The sequence below is a fragment of the Gymnoscopelus microlampas genome (assembly GCF_963454915.1).
Source record: "Gymnoscopelus microlampas genome assembly, chromosome: 5".
Taxonomy (NCBI): Eukaryota; Metazoa; Chordata; class Actinopteri; order Myctophiformes; family Myctophidae; genus Gymnoscopelus; species Gymnoscopelus microlampas.
In genome coordinates, this window is record NC_139942.1 from 4,289,152 (window position 1) to 4,308,602 (window position 19,451).

Below are 19,451 nucleotides of genomic sequence, written 5' to 3' on the forward strand. Positions count from 1 at the left end.
GTGTGTGTGTGTGTGTGTGTGTGTGTGTGTGTGTGTGTGTGTGTGTGTGTGTGTGAGTGAGTGCGCGCATGCGTGTGTGTGTGTGTGTGTGTGTGTGTGTGTGTGTGTGTGTGTGTGTGTGTGTGTTTTTTAGGCTCAGCAGTTAGGCTTAAGTATTTCATTTCATTGTTTTGAATGTCAGGTTTGGGGTCAGGATATGTGTAAGAAAGGGTTACAAATTAACTCCATGGGACATTATTTCAGCCTGTTAACTGGCAGAATCTTCAAATATACACACAAATACATAAGGATTGTGTGCGCAAGGGTCCATCCTATGCGCGTGGACTCCTCTTTACATCTAGACTAATTTGTGTTCTGGGAATTCACTTGAAAGCTGTATTCAGGTCAATGCACTAAAAATTTAGAGAAAGGCATTTTTTTTCATTTTTTTTCTCTAAAAAATGTCATTTAAAGGCAGAGAGTGTGGAGGGAGACGATGTACGCTGCAGAAAACTAACAGAACTGAGCTGGAGTCGTTTTCAGTCGCTGAGTTCCTTTCTGATGCCGTTTGTTGAGGCCAGCAAGAGTAAACTTCCCCAAGAGGACCAGCTCTTCATTGTCCCTCTTAAACTGAGACTACATCCGTCCACATCGCTGCTCAGCCATGTACTGAACATGGGGAGGACAACCATTCGAGACATGTTTACTAGATGGATCAACCTGCTGTATTCCAAAATCAGGTTTCTAATACCCTGGCCAGACAGGGAGTGTATTCACAGCACAACACCCCCAGCTATTGAAAGCTCTGTTTCCAAAGCTCTCCTGTATTGTGGACTGCTTTGAAATCCGCATTGAATCACCCACAAATCTTAAAACTGGGTAGGTAGTTGTACTAGTTAGGGTGTGTGGGACATAATAGAAGCTAGTGTTTGTGTCCCAACTGAGTTAGCCTCGCGTAGCCAGATTATATCACTGCGTGGATATGAGTCTGGTGCTTCCATGAGGACGTTTTTTTCCCCCAAGGGGCGGGATCAAAACAATGGCCCTCGACGCAATTGGTTAGACCTACAACCAACTACCAATTACAGTCTCCCATATTCGAATACCGGGCCCTGATTGGTCACCCATGCCTTCTGGAGCAGGAAATGGATTCTCTATGGAGCGGTGCCAGACCTAAATCGCAGAGTGCAATTTTTTTTGCACTCCCAGATTCGTCTGGTCCCAGGCTACAACTGAGTGGGATTCATTCACTCAATATTGATCTGTTGGATATTAAATATGATTTTGGTAACACTTTACATAAAGGTCAGGTCAATGCATCATAATGCACTTATAAGACGTATTTATAATGTATTATAATGCAGTTATACGGCTTCAGCCTTATAAATGCATTCTAATGCTTTATAATTTAATTATGATGCATTATAGACCCAACCTTTATGTAAAGTGTTAGCATGATTGTATTACTTGTTCTAGAAACTAATTGAGGTAATCTAACAATTTTACTTTAACAGAGCCCAATTCTACTCAAGCTATAAAACGAGCACAACGGTAAAGTATTTCATTGCGTGCAGTCCAGCGGTTCAGATGTGAACATTGTGAGAGAGTGTGGCTTTCTTTCCTCCAACTATCATCACCATGGGGATCAGGTAGAGTCATATCATCTGGAATCTGGAATGCTATATTGTCTCTGTGCATAACTGTAATATATGTGTCAATATATATTATTGGAATCCCGGCAATCTGAACTGGAAACACATGAAGGTTCCATGTGTTTCAAGTTCAAATCTGCTATCGAGCCAATCGAATAAGCCATGTGGAAAATGACCCTGAATAGAAAACTAGTATGCCACCTTCAAGAGCCGTGGGGCTACAGTTATGCACAAAGCCTATGAACCATTGCTCGTCTCCCCCCCAGATCTTGGCTGACAGAGGCTTCCTGCTGCTTGATGACTTTGCTGTGCTGGGAGCACATCTGCTAACCCCTTCCTTCACTCAGGGCCCTAAGCAACGACCTGGCAAAGAAGTGGAAGAGTCAAGAGTCAAGTCAAATGTCAGGATCCACATTGGTAGGTAAAAGGCCTATATGCTCCAAACGTTATTCAAAGGAAAAATTGTTTGTCGGCAGAACTTTTAAAGAAACTGAAAAATGCAATAACGTAAAAGTCTTTTACCTACCCACTACCTACCCCACTACCGTGACTTTGCTCTGCTTCTGGTTTCTGTAATAATGTGTTTTTTTCCAGGAGCGGGTTATCAGCCCACAGCCCAACCCCCAACCTGGAGGGCTAGTGGGATCACTCTTTGTCTGGTCTCTACCCTTCGACCTGTTCGGCGTGGGTGACCCTGCCAGGAGTACAATACTCCTGCCGCCATAGCTCTAGGGGTCATGGAGACGCGCACCCCACCACGATAAGGTGGTGATCCCGTCGGTTGCTGTACTTAAATTATAATAATGTGGGCATCTCTGATCCCGTCGGGGGGGAAAAAGTATTTTGTTGTACTTAAATCATAATAATGTGGGCATCTTCTCTGATCCCGTCTGGGGGGAAAAAAACAGTCTTTTGCTGTACTTAAATTATAATAATGTGGGCATCTTCTCTCTCATCTCTCATCTCAACAGAATGGGTGATTGGTGTCCTGAAAGGCCGGTTCAGGATCCTTGATGGCCCCCTTTCACTTTGCCTTGTGAAGACCCTGAAAGAGGAGAAGGAGGGACAAGTCACCATGCTTGATACGATTGTCCATGTTTATGCGGCTCTAGTGAACACATGATTGAGAGTGTGGTGTATTCATGTTAAAGGCATTGTAGGGAGTTCAGACATAATCAAAGAAAAAAACTGTTGTCAAACACCGCCCCTCCAGCAGTTCTTTTCCCCGACCACCAGGGGGTGACGCAGGGGGGACTTTTTAAATGAGTCATGCCCAAAATAGGTTGCCTTATGCGGATACAATTCGCGGAAATGCCCGACCCTACGGTTCTCTGAATTTATATTTTTAAATAGGCTCTTTCATGATAAATTGACCACATATATGAAGCTAAACAACTAAATTCTATCCAAACGATTTTTTAAAAGTAAATTATGTGCCTCAAAAAAGAAGTTTGAGAGCGTTTTAAAACCGAAAGTAAAAAGTTGATACGGGCACGGACGCGCACGGACACGCACATGCGTGCGTTAATTTACGACCCGGACATAAACAACATGAACATAAACAGAAGGGAAAATACGGATTTCAGACAGAGGACTGTGTTTCAATGAAGGAAAACACCCCAGCATCATTATATAGTGGCTGATAGAGGGGAGAAAATGCAAAAAATATATATATACATATTTTTTAAATTTAGGCTTAATGTTCCCTACAATGCCTTTAAGGAGAAGGTCAAAGTAGTTTGAGTTGAGGTTTACATATTTCCGTTGCTACTACCAGGTTACTAAATGATGTAAGACATCTAAATACCTGTGTCAGCTTCACTGCCTGAGTGCTTTCTCCTATGAAGAAAATATGTAGCAGATTATTTATTTATTATCTCTTACACACCAAACACACACAGCTAAACTGAAATTTGGGAAACATTCTGCTCAATAATAAAGGTTTCCTTTGAAGTGCATGCGTGTTGGTTTTTACATTTATCACTTGTTGGTGGAAAAGTCATATTTAGCAGTGTTTTTCAAAATTAGATTACACGTTAAATTAATTCTAGTTGGTGATACCTTTTTCCTTCACCTGTGTCTCCCGGGATCTTGTCCTAAGCTCATGGTAGATGTGTTTCCCAAAATGGGAATCTGCTCAACACCATTGTAAGGAACACATCATCTTTCTTAATACGGAATATCACAGCCATATATGGAGTCCAGGTGACAAAATCACAATATTTTGTCTGACAGACAAACATCTGCATCTGGGTCTTTGTGTGAAAAGAAAATAATTCAAATGCATTATTAGTTGTCCTTCTGATGACAGTGTTTACATAAACACATACTGTAGGCTACATTTACTATTTGTATGATTCATTTGTAAAACCAATAAATCACCACTGACCATGGACACTATTAAAGCAGCTTTTACCTGTGTATAAAAGGAATGCTTGGCCTTCAAAGACAATGGACTAGACAGATGTCCCTTTTGATCTAGTACCCAGTCATTTAGTGTCAGCTTTGTGTCATGTCCCCAGTTGTACAGGCATTTCACCTCCAGCACACCTTTCCCGCAACAGTTACAGTGGACATAGGCATCACAGGACACACCTAGGTAAGGTTGTTATTGACAAATGTGAAAACCTGCTTTCTCCACTCTGAGATTGGAATGACCTTTAACATCCTCAGAAACATACACACCTAGGTAGGGTTGTGTTTGACAAATGTGAAAGCTTGCTTTCGCCACTCTCAGATTGGAATGGCCTTGGCATTTGTGAGAAACATACACCTTTCCTGAGGTTTTGTTTTGTGGCTACAAAGTCCTTGGGCATAGGGGTTCACAGGGGTCCATCCATGCTGACAGCAACCCAGGCATTATGATATGCCTCAGATACCCTCCAGGAAGGCTTAGCCGTGGCCTTAAAAATTATGGTTTCAATCCCTCTGGTTGGAAATGAAGGATTGGCTGCACCCATCCACTAGTGAAGAAGATGTGAGCTTCCAGGGATCTGTGGTTCTTCATTGTGTGGGTCATATAGACCCCTGAAACCATTCAGAAGAGGTTTGTGAACTCCACAAGGGGTGGAACATGATATGTGAATATACATGCACAGTGCCTAGTATGTATCTTTTTCTACTAAAATACATTCATCACATGACAGTATTGGTCTCAATCTCCCTAATACACTGAAAATCCGCCTCTAAAGCCTGTACTTCTCCGCACATGGACAAATGCAAAATATAAAGTTCCAACCTTGTAGCCACGGATGTTCACTCACCATTCGGAACCTATGTGCACTGTATTAATCCGTATTTCTCAATACATATGTGTTTTAATCCCGTCTGTGTCAGAAGTCCCCTGTATTCCGTAATGAGTGTACTAGCGGAGCGCATCAGGTGAAAGCCGGTATTACACTCAATGCATACAAGGAATTTCAACAGGGTTCAGGCACAGACTGGATTAAAACACTTATTAATTGAGAAGTACGGACTAATACAGGGCTCACAGGTTCCGAATGGTGAGTGAACATCCGTGGCAAGGTCAGCACTTATTATATTTGATCTATGGCAGTCTTCCAATAGGCTATTACTACAGACCTGGAGAATCCACTAGATAGTTGACGATGTCTGGATGTCACTTCTGGCCATTTAGTTGGGTCATTTCCCCAGCTCCATTTAGGCAAGTTGTATGGACAACACGCTAAAACAACTAGTTTTACATTTTCTTTGTACCGTCGGAGCTCCGCGCCAGGTAGAGAATTTATATACGCCAGCATGTTCACACCATATACGCAGAGAATAGGCTCTATGCACAGCAGCCATATTGGAAAGAAATTGGGCTTAATTCTTACTTCCTTCACTTCCTTCAGGTGTTACTAATGACCCTTACGGGTCCATTTGGTTCCAATTGTACACTCTCAGAGTTATGGGGGTCCTTGAAAATAAGACAACCATGCCACACTAAATGGAACAGAGCCTTAATTAGTATCATTGGTAACACCTGTGAAGGAAATAAGGAAGGGGCCCAATTCATTCCCAATATGGCTGCTGTGCATAGAGCCTATATTGTCTATTCAAAACCGGCGCCGCTTGTAACGTCAGTCACGTCACGGAAGAGCGACAGGTTGTCTGTCTGTCAGCTCCGCTCCACTCAGTTAACATATGGGTAATCCATCCGACTGGCAAATTAAATGTGAAACACACCATCTATTGAGAAAACAAGAAGATATGTTGACAAAGACACCCCATACATTTGGAAACATATTTTTATTTAAATCAATATCGTCTCCAGTTAATGTAGGATCATTTTAAAAGTTGGCTAACTCTCATATCCTCTCATAGGGAATGGATTGGCAGCTGCAGTACATCGTTCTAACGGACCTCGAGTGGAGGCGCTGTCTCAAAAGTGGGCATGAAATTTGTATTTCCTGTGTGTCTCTGTAGAAAAAAAGTATTTTTGGGGGTGAACTACATAGATATATATAAACACTAGATGACTCACCTGCACTGCTGGCCAATGGAGTACGACGTTGCCACATCATCGGCCATCTTGCGACAGTCAGCTCGCTCATTCATAACATTATGTCTATGGTAGGCTACATGTACTATTGAAATAACCATAGCGTGCTTAATTTTCATCCGATTTTCAAACGATTTGGTGTCACCAAAGATGTAGTTATGATACTGCATACTTAATGTTATTTTCATATAAAATCCATGATTAGCCTATAATTATAAGTATGCAGTATCATAACTACATCTTTGGTGTTTACAACACACCAAACCGTTTGAAAATTGGATGAAAATTGAGCACGCTATGGTCATTTCAATAGTACATACACCGTAGACATAATGTTATGAATGGCTGTCGCAAGATGGCCGCGGTTGAGCTACGCTTGCGCCGCCCCCTTGAGTCATCTAGCCTTTATATATCTATGGTGAACTATCCCTTTAAGGGAACGGCGCCTGGGTCGTTTAGTGCGCATGCGTCAAGCACGTTGACCCCCGACCGGAAACGGAAGCAAGATGATGGAACAAAGAGCAGCAGCCACGGAGAAAAACGTCTCTTGAAAAACTAGAAGCTCTGGAGGAGCAACGAACACTACAACATGATGGACGGTTTGTTTGTAATACATACTAATATGTTACTCAATACTCGGATATTTGACTTAAGTAAAAGTAGCAATACCACAATATAAAAATACTCTATTTCACGTAAAAAGCCTGGGTTCAAAATGTTATTTGAGTAAAAGTACGAAAGTATTGGCGTCAAAATATACTTAAGTAGGAGAAGTAAATAAAAGTAGCCTACTGAAATGTTTGAAAATAGCAGAGCTCACAAATAGCAGATCTACAAGCTCACAACGCGTTGTGAGCTTGTAGATCGGCTGTTTTCAATTAGCCTCGGTATACAATGGGACTAAAGTGGTTAATGTATGTTTTATAATATATGAATTAATTAATTCATTAATGTATCTGCAAAGTAACTAGTGACTAAAGTTTTCAAATAATTGTAGTGGAGTTAAAGTACAATATTTCCCTCTGAGATGTATTGTAGTGGAGTAGAAGTAAAAGTATTGGAAATTGGAAATACTCAAGTAAAGTACGAATACCTCATAATTGAACTGAAGTACAGCACTTGAGTAAATGTACTTAGTTACTTTCCACCACTGGTATTAGGTTGTTCAAACAACAAGGACCCCAAAATTGGAATATTTTAACGACACAAATCTGCAGGTCCCTGGCACAAAATATGTTTCAGCCTGCAGACAAATCAAATGCATATTATTTTGGGGGTCCTCGACTTGAAAATGTTTGAAAACCACTGGTTTAAACAACATTAGGAAGCAAGCCCAAAATAAGCAACCCGCAAACTACCAACATTTACAAGCAACTTTATAGAAAAACAAGCCTAAAGCTGCTTATAATAAGCAGACATGGCAACACTGGTGTGATTTATATATATATTTTTTTAACTGGGGGGGACGCTATTGTAATGACCTCAACATGCAGGTGTGCACATGCATTTGTGCAGATGGCACAGATAGGCCTGTCACAATTATTACATAATCGTCTAATCGCAATTATTTGAGATAATCGCAATTATTTCAGATAACGCTCTTATTTTTAATAGCCATATACAAGCTCACAACGCATTGTGCAGCGACAAGCACTTAAGTTATTTTTGAAATAGTGCGTATGGTGGTTAAACTGTTCCTCATTTTGCTGGGGACCCCCTGGAACACCCATCCCCCTCAGGACCCCTCGGGGTCCCCGAACCACTGAGCTAAGCTACTAGCTTGTGAGTAGCTTGACTACTTTCATCATTTTGTAGATGTATCTAAGTGATTTCTTCCACCATGTAGCTGGTAGCTTGACAAAAGCCACACCACTACATTTTTATATATATAATGTAAACAAACAAAATTGATTAATCATGTCAACAAATCAATTAACCATTTAAGCTCACAACTCGCCGCAACACAAGCTTGTAGATCTGCTATTGTCACTAGTTCTGAAAGTTGAATTGCTTTGAAATATTCCGTCTAGAATGACCTGGCCAAAATAGGATTAGGCTACTAATAGATTGTCTTATTACATTATCTTTTTTAAATATAATTGAGTAATTCCTTTAGTTAGTTAACCCATTTAAACCGGGAATGTCTTTTTTTTTTTTTTTGGCTATTCAAAAATAGCAGATAATAGCTCATAGCGCGGCACCGAGTGCAGCACTATGAGCTTGTAGATCTGCAAAAAAAAAAATTATATATTGTTTGTTTAAAGATTTTGTTTGCCTTTTTATTGGATAATTTCCATTTATACATTCAATTCATGTACCGTCCTTTTATGAATTCTATCCATTTACCACCTGCCAGGCTGCCAGAATAGATAGACTATAAAACACTGGCGATTGTGTCAAAACAAATCAATAAGTAGGACCAACGAAGAAAGCACTTTCAGTTGTTGTGCTGATGCTACATCTTATGTGCTCCTTCTGTTTGTGTGTGAAGAGTTTTGCCCTGAACATGAGGAGAGGAGCCCCGGTCTGATCCAGGAGGAACCACAACCTCCACAACATGAGGAGAGGAGCCTCAGTCTGGTCCAGGAGAGACCACAACCTCCACAGATTAAAGAGGAGTCAGGTAAAAAATAATTTTCACTTTATAACGCGACTAAATGCCCTGACAGATGCAAAACGTTAGACGACCGTGAAATCAAACGCACCCATTGTTCACAACGGCTGCAGCCACACTGTAGGCATCAAGTGCACACGTCAAAACCTGTTGACGCGTTTCGCAATGCACGGCTCTAAGCTTTTTGCTTGAACTTCGACCTGTTGGGTAGAATACCAGTCGTTTCGCCATTTCCGCAGTTCGCCCAAAAAGTCGGACATTTCGCCCATACATTTCGCCCATTTTCGCGGACATTTCGCCCAGACATTTCGCCCATAATAGTGAAGCTAGCTGGCCGTTTGTGTGCGAGAATGAGAGAGGGTTAGGGTTAGATAAAAGCTGTGTGTGTGTGTGTGTGTGTGTGTGTGTGTGTGTGTGTGTGCGAGAATGAGAGAGGGTTAGGGTTAGATAAAAGCTGTGTGTGTGTGTGTGTGTGTGTGTGTGTGACGCAGTCAGTGGGGCAAACGCAGTCCCCACGAAACATATTTACGATTCTGTCCCTATCGGTACATAACTCGGACGGCGCGTAGTCGACTTGCAGACCATCGGCTGGTCGTTGCGGGCACTCGCGCCTGGAGGTGCTCGGGCGCAACTCCTCAGCCTCAAGGTCTGCTGAGTCGGCGCGCCTCCGTCATGGTCCAAAACTATACTTTATCGGCGAAAAAAGTAGTCCGCGGACGACTGAAAATTCCCCTCTTAAATAAAGCCATTTATAATGAATCTCGCACAACTGATTGATTATATATTTATAATGAATGTCGGGCGAAATGTCTGGGCGAAATGTCTGGGAAAAACGTCTGGGGGTGGGCGAAATGTCTGGGCGAAATGTCTGGGGGTGGGCGAAATGTCCGCTCAAAAACACGGGCGAAATGGATTTAGGGCGAAATGTCTGGTTACCGTTGGGTAGAGTGCATGCGGAAAGGAGAGAGAGCGAAAAAGAAGAGAGCACATGGGTGGCAGGGTAGCGTGATTTATTTTGTTATTTGTTTTACCGCAAATGGCTGTGATCTGATGGCCCCTGTCTAAGTCCTAACCTAACCTACCCCCCTACCCCCCCCCCCCCTCTCTCCTTCTCCCTTTGTACATATTTCTCACTCTTCATACCAGTAACCTGTAAACTGATTGTATGACATTCTATAGTAGTTGTGTATATCTGTCTGTCTCTTATATGTCATCATGATTTGTGTGCATGGGGAACTCATTTGAAACAAGCTCTGTGCTTTTATGAGTCTTCCAGTTTAGTAGACCTTGTATTGTGAATTTGTACTTCCATGTACTGTTGTTCTCATGTCTTACTAAATAAAGTACATCAATCAATCAATCAATCAATCTGGTGAATAAGGATCTGTCTCTTTAAGAACAACGATAGATGTGAAATTGTGCTAGTGACGTAGGCTATCAGGAAACAGCTGTTAGCCACAGTGCTAACTCTGTGTTACACAGTGCGGAGCAGTGCATAGTGGAGCTCAGCCAGCTTGAAATAACGTGTAAAAACCGAAGTAGCGGTCAATTTTCCTATCTGGTTTTGAGATTCTATGAGGATCGCCGTGTGCAACACTCGTGTAACGCCCCCCAAATTGTAGAAATCTGGTGATATTTTGTATTTTAAGTAAATGAAGAAGGCGAGCCAGTCAGGGCTCGAGACTAAGGGAGTTTGACGTCCTGGGGACGTCAAACTCCCTAACCTAACCCTAACTTTAGTGGGGGAACGTAGAACCCGGGAAACATAGGGATGACCCCACTGGGAGGACGAGACCAGACGACTGCACGAGACACATGGAACATGTCATGTTTATATAATGATTCATAAAAGTCACTGCCTACAGCACTAGTCATCCTCCTCAGATCACAGGATATCTGTGGCGTTCACCAAAACATTGCTGTGCTCCATAAAGAGTAGTTAACGTTATGGATTTGATTTGGATTGTGATATTAAAGATACTATAATAATGTCAAACACAAGATAAGTTGTTGTTTAAACAGGGGACACATTATTAAAAGTACACAGGAGCCGAGATACAGGATTTTTAAGTAATAAGTTAACCAGGAAGTGAAATTAGTCAAATAGAGTCTGTTTGGCGGTAGATAAATGAACACATGACAAAGGTGGGAGATGAGATATTGTGTGTTTTAGACAAACAGTAGCGTGGTGCTGATGCTTATTGTGTGAAGCTTAATGTCAGAGTGTTTGTGTTTGAGCGCCTCAGTGTGGCTGCAGAGTTCATGTGCAACCTCTTCCAGAGAGAGATAGAGACACTAGAAACTCTGGACTCTGGACATTGATGTTGCCACTGTAGGTTGGTAAACACATTGTTACATTGTGTTGAACACGAGCTACACTTCGCTTAGCTTCATAGCTACAAGTAGCTAAGCTACTAGCTGAACTGAACTACATTGCCCTGTAGCTTGTGTGTAGATTCACTGTGTCTTTGCTTTTCCACAGTTTGGCATCGTTTTCATTAGCCAGACTAGCCTTAGATTAAGACTCTCGTATGTATTTTATCGATTCTGACATTTTCAATCTACGAGAGTCTTAGCTCCCCCCCACCCCACTTTTCCACTGGATTGTCACCTGTAACACAAATGCAAACTATACGGTGCTTACCCGTGTGCCCCAAATGTTAACTCGCCCTACAGAGTAGTTGTGCAATGTAATAGTCCATTGTTTTAATCCCGTCTGTGGCCGATTATGTCGAAAATTACCAATGGGTGGTATCCATAATCCATAATTACACTCAATGTAAACAGGAAGTAAACGAGGAGCTATGAAAACAAGCCCAAAAGAAGCGACTAGGCCAAATGAACAAGCCCAAAAAAAAAACACAGCCCGCAACTACCAATATTTACAAGCAACTTTCCAGAAAAACAAACCGCTTATAATCAGCGGACATGGAAACACTGTCCCGTGCTATATACTCTCGCAACTGCCATCTAGTGAATGAATAGGTATATAGGCCTATACGTTCTCTTATAAACGTATTGGACTGTGCTAGGTGTAATAACGAGTGTACGGCCGTCCTCACCCCTGGCGCATGTGAAAACCCATCTAGGTGCCTTTAGGAGCACGCACACACATTGATTTGTGAGATTAGCCCCTCGCGCATGCACACACACAACCTCTTCTAGGCGGCTTGCCCCTTCCAGAAGCATGTCATACAAAAGACACAATATACAAACATTGGTGATTGTGACAAAACAACAGATAGGAGAATAAATCTCATTCAGTGAGAAAAGCACTTTAAGGTGTTGTGTTGACGCTGTCTTTTCTCTCCTCCTTCTGTCTGTGTGTAAAGAGGTTTCCCCTGAACATGAGGAAAGGAGCCTCCAGGAGGAAGCACAACATGAGGAGTGGAGCCCCAGTCTGGTCCAGGAGGAACCACCACCTCCACAGATTAAAGTGGAACAGGACGAAGAGGCTTGTACATCAACATTGACATTACTACATAGGAAGATGAGATGTGACACTCTAGCAGGTAAAAAAAACAACAACAAAAAAACATTTGAGGCGAGTTGTTTTCTAAAACCGGACAAACTCATGACTGATACTTGTTGTACATAAATTTTGCAGACTGCAGCTTTATACGTCTCAATTAGGGATGGGAAATATCGATTATTGGATAATGATAAAAGCACTCTGCAATAGTTTGATTTGATTACATGGTTGGTATGTTAGCAGGGAACAAACTTGCAAACAAACAGGAGAAGGGCACACACCACGAACAACTGGCACGCTGCGCAATTCTTTAGGTTTGCGTAGAACTACGCTATTGGCACTCAATGTGTACACATTGAGTGCCATAAACGGTCCGGACCGTTTTTGAGAATCCATGCGTCAGTTAATATCTGGCATCTGAGTTAAAGCAGGAGTTGGCTCCTAATTATTTCACATGGCAGAGTTGCTGGTTAGTCAACCTAATTTCCCCTGATGATGGCCAAATGATGGCCGAAACGTTGTGTCGTGGATCCATGTGCTTGTTTTAATTAATAAATAAGTGCACTGATGGAGCAAATGGCTGTGTGCGGTCCCCCTTAATATCTACAGTAATCTTACTTGAACCTGGCACCAGCACTGGGAAGGATGTGCGCGCAACACTACAGCATTTTTAACTAGTCAACCTAATTTCCCAGCCAAAGAGAAAAGCTACACACAATTGATGGTTGTCCAGCTCAGTGGTTTTGTGGCTAGAGTGTCCGCCCTTAGATTAAGGTTGTACTGTAGTTTGATCCCCGGCCGGGTTGTACCAAAGACAATACAAATGTGACCCAATGCCTTCCTGGTTTGCACTCGGCATCAAGATTTGGATTGGGGTTACCCTCAATCCAAATCTTGATGCTGAGTACCTGGGTCATATCCAGGGAGTGTACTTGAGCATTGGGGTAGGGGATCTACTACAGAAACAGGAGATAGGCTCCTTCCCTATGGGACAAATGGCTCTGCAAGGCTTACTACTATTGTTGGCTGGCACGTGTTCATTATATTGTATGTATGTAACTAAGGTTTGCTGAAGGATAACCAAAAGTTATTTCTACTGGTGATTTCCACAGAGCAACACAGGGAGAGGTCTGCAGTATCTAGAGAGATGGCCTCCAAAAGATACTCAAAGTTGTCAGAGGAACACAGAGAGATGGACCAGGGACGTGGACTGTCTGATGCAAGAATGCAACCTGTACTGAAGCTGTACAGGATGGGTATGTACTGTTTTATTTACTGGTGACTACTGCAAAGCGATGTCCATGCTAACAGGCAGACTCATATGTTCAAAGTTATTATCAAATAAATATGCTTTGTTGGTGGCATTTATTTTATTATACTTTATTAATACAAAAAGTGAGAGGGGGCGGCAACATCACAAACTGAGAGAATATTTTGAGAATAGAATTCATTTTGGTCGCCAGGTTGGCCTAGCAATGGACTAGCCAGTCACAGAGCTAGACATGTAACAGTTAATTATCTTCATCATCAGTGCACTAGATAACATAATATTATAAACATGAAGGCACTTGCTTAAATTGTAGACAAACTCCCATTTCCCTTTGCATGATGACACGTACAGTATATGACTATACTGTAAACTTGAGCTTGTGCTCCTACTTGTTAGGCCATTCCTGCGTTTCATAAAGCCTGATTCATGCTTCATCTTAAAATGGTGCGTGGCCTGATTTCACAGTTTTTGCCATGCTATTTTCCTGTCAATATGGTTTTAGACACCAGTTGTCTGTGATATTTAAAAAAAATGGAATCTCAACCAGATCATTTAGAATCTAAATGATTATTGAACAACATCAATGTGGCAAAACTTGCCAAAAAGCAAATCTACAAGCTATAGGCTAGTACCTAAATATTTTACCACTACTGGCTTACTGTACCTATTAAAAATGAAAACAATACCCAAATGGGTCCATTTGGTTTCATTAATGTTGCTACAGTAACCTTGTTTATTCATTCATTTTTAAACAGGACAGTAATGTTACACTGTGCAGAAATACTAAATAGCCGATCTACAAGCTCACAAGGCGTTGGAGAGCGACGTGTTGTGAGCTTGTAGATCTGCTATTTTCATGTCTTGTGTTTGTGTATGTCGGACTTTGGCGTTGATTTGCATCATTTTAATCACAAGGCCTGTACCTTTAAAATGGTATATAGCTTGACTAGGTAGGTGAAACACACAATAGTGTACACATGTTTGTTTGTGTGAAAAAAATGAAGAAACAAAAAACGCTTGGTTGGTGGTGACCTGGTTGCTTGTTCCTATCTGGCACTATCTGGCAACATCAGTATGGCTGGAAGTGGCAAGCGCTCGCCACTGCCCCCTGCTGGAACTAGTGCACCAGGATGACTAACATAAACACATTTAGACAACAGTTTTAACAAAATATGATTGTTAATACATAATTCTTTGAGGTTTACATTAGACACAAGCAAACAGACTAGTGATACCTTTCAAAACGATCGGATAGAAATAGCGGATTTTACCGCGATTTCGCGATGTTTGGATGGAAAAAGAGGATTTGGTTAGCAATGCTAACAAATGCTAGGTCTAACCTCATACTTTACTACAGGTTTATGCATTTATTTCATATTTACATGTCGATTTAAGCTCTGTCAGACATACTCTAGTATGTGAAGAGTCTAACTTAGCTATTAACTCATTTTGGATAAAAAAAAGGAGTAGCCGGATCAGTTTGTTTTGGGAGGTTTGAAGCTTAGTCTTCAAAGACACTGAGGTGTTGGAGTACCAAGAGGTGCAAGCATAGTCAAAAAGGGTCTGAAAGCCCTGAGAGGGGCCTGAGGGTTGACAAAAGAGGAGAAACTGCCCATACATCTGGTTCTCTGGTTTACTCTTTTGACCACCTTTGTAGCCATGCTTTCACCTGTCAGGTATTTGCTTCCTTTGTTATGCAGAGGGATTACTCTCGCCAATTTGAGTTCTTGTGGGACGTGACACTGGCTAATGGATAGATTTGTAATGTGGGCTACTAGGCGGCAATAGAGACTGCTGCGTCTCTGAGGAATCTGGTAGAGGTGCTGTGATCAAGGTTTTTGCGATCCGATTCCGATCAGGCAGCATCAAAACAGATCCCATCCGGCACATAATAGTCTCTATACTGTCTATCTCATTGGTCCTTGAGGGAGTTCCAGGAGGTCCCCAGCTAAATGATAGATAGTTAGGAACCATTGGTTCCGAACCAAATTGACCATGGGTTTGTAACTTAGAGAGTGTACACATTTGTACACTCTCTGAGTTAAATCAACATTGATTTTACAACAGAAATTGGGGTCCCGGAGATATAAATGCCAAATTATGTTTTTATGTTACCCAACATTCACAAGCTAAATCGGTTCATCGTGATTCGCGAAATAGTATTTGCCGATTGCATGCTCGTGCTATGACTTAAATACCAGATACTGCCTGACGCAAAATAATGACTTCACAGCTGGTTAAGTCAGTGGCAACACAATGGAAGGCAAACAACTTGGAAAGTTGCTTTACTCTCATTTCATCTTTTGCCTAGACTTCCTGCCCCTCCTTGTGTGTAAAGAGGAGTTTTCCACTGAACAGCAGGAGAGGAGTCACAGTCTGGTCCAGGAGAAACCAGAGCCTCCACAGATTAAAGAGGAGCTACTTCAAAGACCAGAGGAGGCTGCTGGGTCAACGTTGACGTTACTAAGAGTGAAAAGTCAAGATGACAATGATGGTGAAAACAGAGAGACAGAAGCTGTAGCCAGCACCTCAACTGAACACATGAAAACACAAGCTGATATAGAGGACATTGGAACATCACAACCAACTAGTGATGACAAGCTTCTCTCTTCACACTGTTCTGAATCTGACACTGAAGACAGTGATGATGATTGGGAGGAAACTAGGGAAGGTCAGTCAGCTTTAACCACACTGAAATCACTCAAGACACAAAAGGTGAAAGGGCAAAGATTGTCTTTAAGCAACAATATGTCCCAGGACCTGACATCAAAACAAACTCACTCCATAAGAAGGAACACAGGGAATATACGTTTTAGGTGCACAGTTTGTGGCAAAGGCTGTGTGGATGGGGGTCATCTAAAAAGACACATGATGATTCATACAGGAGAAAAACCCTTTACTTGTACAGTTTGTGAACAAGGCTGTATTACAATGAGTTGTCTGAAAGAACACATGAGAACTCATACAGGAGAGAGGCCCTTTACTTGTGAAGTTTGTGGAAAAGGCTTCAGTTGGAGGGGTAATCTAAACAAACACATGCGCGTTCATACTGGCGAAAAGTTGTGTATTTGTACGGTGTGTGGTAAAGGCTTTGGTCGAAAGGGACATCTGAAACAACACATGAGAACTCATACAGGAGAAAAGCCCTGTACTTGTGAAGTTTGTGGCAAAGGCTTTTCTGCAATTGGTACTCTGAAAACACACATGAGAACTCATACAGGAGAAAAGCCCTTTACTTGTAAAGTTTGTGGGAAAAGATTTGGTCACCATGATTCTCTAAAACAACATGAGAGAACTCATACAGGAGAAATGCCCTTTACTTGTAAAGTTTGTGGGAAAAGATTTGGTGGCAGGAGAACTTTAAACAGACACACAAGGATTCATACAGGAGAAAAGCCCTTTATGTGTACAGTGTGTGGTAAAGTATTAAATTCCACGGGAGGACTGAAATTACATATGGTGACTCATACAGTGGAAAGACCCCATCTGTGTAGAGTTTGTGGCAAAGACTGTGGTACAATGGATCTTCTGAAAGGTCACATGACAACTCATACAGGAGAAAAGCCCTTTACCTGTGAAGTTTGTGGAAAAGGCTCTACTAGCAGGAGTAATCTAAAAAATCACATGAGGATTCACACTGGTGAAAAACCGTGTACTTGTACAGTTTGTGGTATAGGCTGTGTGGATGGGGGTCATCTAAAAAGACACATGATGACTCATACAGGAGAAAAACCCTTTACTTGTACAGTTTGTGAAAAAGGCTGTAGTACAATGAGTTGTCTGAAAGCACACATGAGAACTCATACAGGAGAGAGGCCCTTTACTTGTGAAGTTTGTGGAAAAGGCTTCAGTTGCCGGGGTAATCTAAACAAACACATTCGTGTTCATACTGGCGAAAAGGTGTGTATTTGTATGGTGTGTGGTAAAGGCTTTGGTCGAAAGGGACATCTGAAACAACACATGATAACTCATACAGGAGAAAAACCCTGTACTTGTAAAGTTTGTGGCAAAGGCTTTTCTACAATTGGTACTCTGAAACAACACATGATAACTCATACATGAGAAAAGCCCTTTACTTGTAGTTTGTGGTAAAGTTGTAAGGGGTCATCTGAAAGAACAGAACTCTCACAGGAGAAAAGCCCTTTACATGTACAGTTTGTGGTAGAATGGGTATTCTGAAAGAACACATGAGAACTCACACAGGAGAAAAGCCCTTTACATGTACAGTTTGTGGTAGAATGGGTATTCTGAAAGAATACATGAGAACTCACACAGGAGAAAAAGCCCTTTACTTGTACAGTTTGTGGTACATTTGGTGACAAGCAACACCTTAAACCACACATGATGACTCATACAGAGGGAGGTACAACCTGTTACTTTCAGTTTGTGGCAAATTATTTGGTCAAAATGCACATCTGAGGATATGAAGATTCATACAGCTGACAATTTAACTCACTGAGTGCTAGGATTGCCAGAATTATTTCAGAATTGATTCTGAAAAGTGCCAGTTTTTTTCACAGAACACAAAAAGTGCTTAGGAAGCGAGATACAGCCTTTTTCAGTTACTAAGTTAAACAAGGAGTGGATGGAGCTGCACATCTTCAGATGGTGATATCTTGGGTTCTGAACATGTTTTTCAAAAAAAAAAAATAATAATTTAAAAGCACGTCAAACACGTTAATGGCACCCAGCGCCATAGCGGTAAAAACACGTTAATGGCACTCAGTGAGTTAACAATATTTGTTATATCTTTGAAAAGTACTAACATTAGTTGATACATGATATCACATATAGATTCTCATTCCCAGCTCACATCAAAGCTGCCCTCACCCTCGCCATGTTTAAAACCACACTAAAAATCCACCTTTTCAGACTAATTTCCTACCTAATTCTAATCCCCTTGTTCTACTTTGTATCTATAGTTTTTAACCTTTCAACTCATCTTCCCTATTGAATGTGTTTTTATTTTGTAATTGTAAAGTGATTTTGAGATATTAGAAAAGTGCATAAAAATATAATGTATTCTTATTATTATTACTCACCCCCTTCCTATACCATAGTGACTACAAATTAATTGAAAACACATTTCCCTTTTATTTTATTTTATTCTCCACTTATGTTTTTGTGTATTTGATTTTGTCGCGTCGCGTGGTTGGTGTCCCTGGGGGGGTCAACAAGGAAAATGATGTAATGTCTTACAGCTTAAACTCTGAAAATAACATTACAATAAATTGTAGTGAATACATGACCTTGGTTGTGGTCAATGGACATGGATTGATGTACTTTGATTGATGTACTTTATTTAGTAGCACATAAGAATAACAGTACATGGAAGTACAAATTCACAATGCAAGGTCTACTAAACTGGAAGACTCATTAAGCACTAAGCGTGTTTAAAATGAGATCCCCATGCAAACAAATCTTGATGACATAGGAGACAGATATACACGCTACTATACAGAACATCATACACTACAATCAGCTTACAGGTTACTGATATGAAAAGTTAAACATATGTACAAGAGAAGAATAGTTCAAGGAGGGAGGGTTGGGGGGGGGTGTAGGTTAAGACTTTGACAGGGGCCATGTTCGAATTGCAGCCTCCTGAAGGTGTATCTTCAGGGCAGTTTTGAAAGTGAGTAGGGTTTTACACTCCTTTACTCCTTTGGTACGAGTTCATTCCCTTTGTTGAGCCAAATCTGGGTTGAACATGATTCGTGGAGCTGCCTCTGGTGTTATGATCGTGGACTTCATTAAGGTTTGGAAATATTTTGACAAATACAGGGGAATCCCAATGTTGTGGTGTATCTTGAAGACCAGGCCCATTGTAAGTTGCTGTACTCTGTTCTCAACCCTAAGCCATCCAATCCTAGCAAAATGAGCAGGGGTTAGATGGGTTTTGTGATTGAGGCCAAGAAGTAGCCTTACTAGTTTGTTTTGGGATGTTTAGAGCCTTGTTT

The 19,451-nt window shown here is 41.4% G+C and overlaps 1 protein-coding gene across 1 annotated transcript in view; it reads left to right on the top strand.

The window, feature by feature from the left end:
• The window catches only part of LOC311046373 (uncharacterized protein), a 73,787-nt gene extending 55,289 nt beyond the window's left edge, over positions 1-18,498 (top strand). The window contains exon 4 of the mRNA XM_084058632.1: positions 17,252-18,498. Coding sequence (XP_083914758.1) covers positions 17,252-17,553 — 302 coding nt within the window. The 3' untranslated portion in view covers positions 17,554-18,498. The remainder of the gene's footprint in view (positions 1-17,251) is intronic.
• Positions 18,499-19,451: the final 953 nt, after the last annotated feature.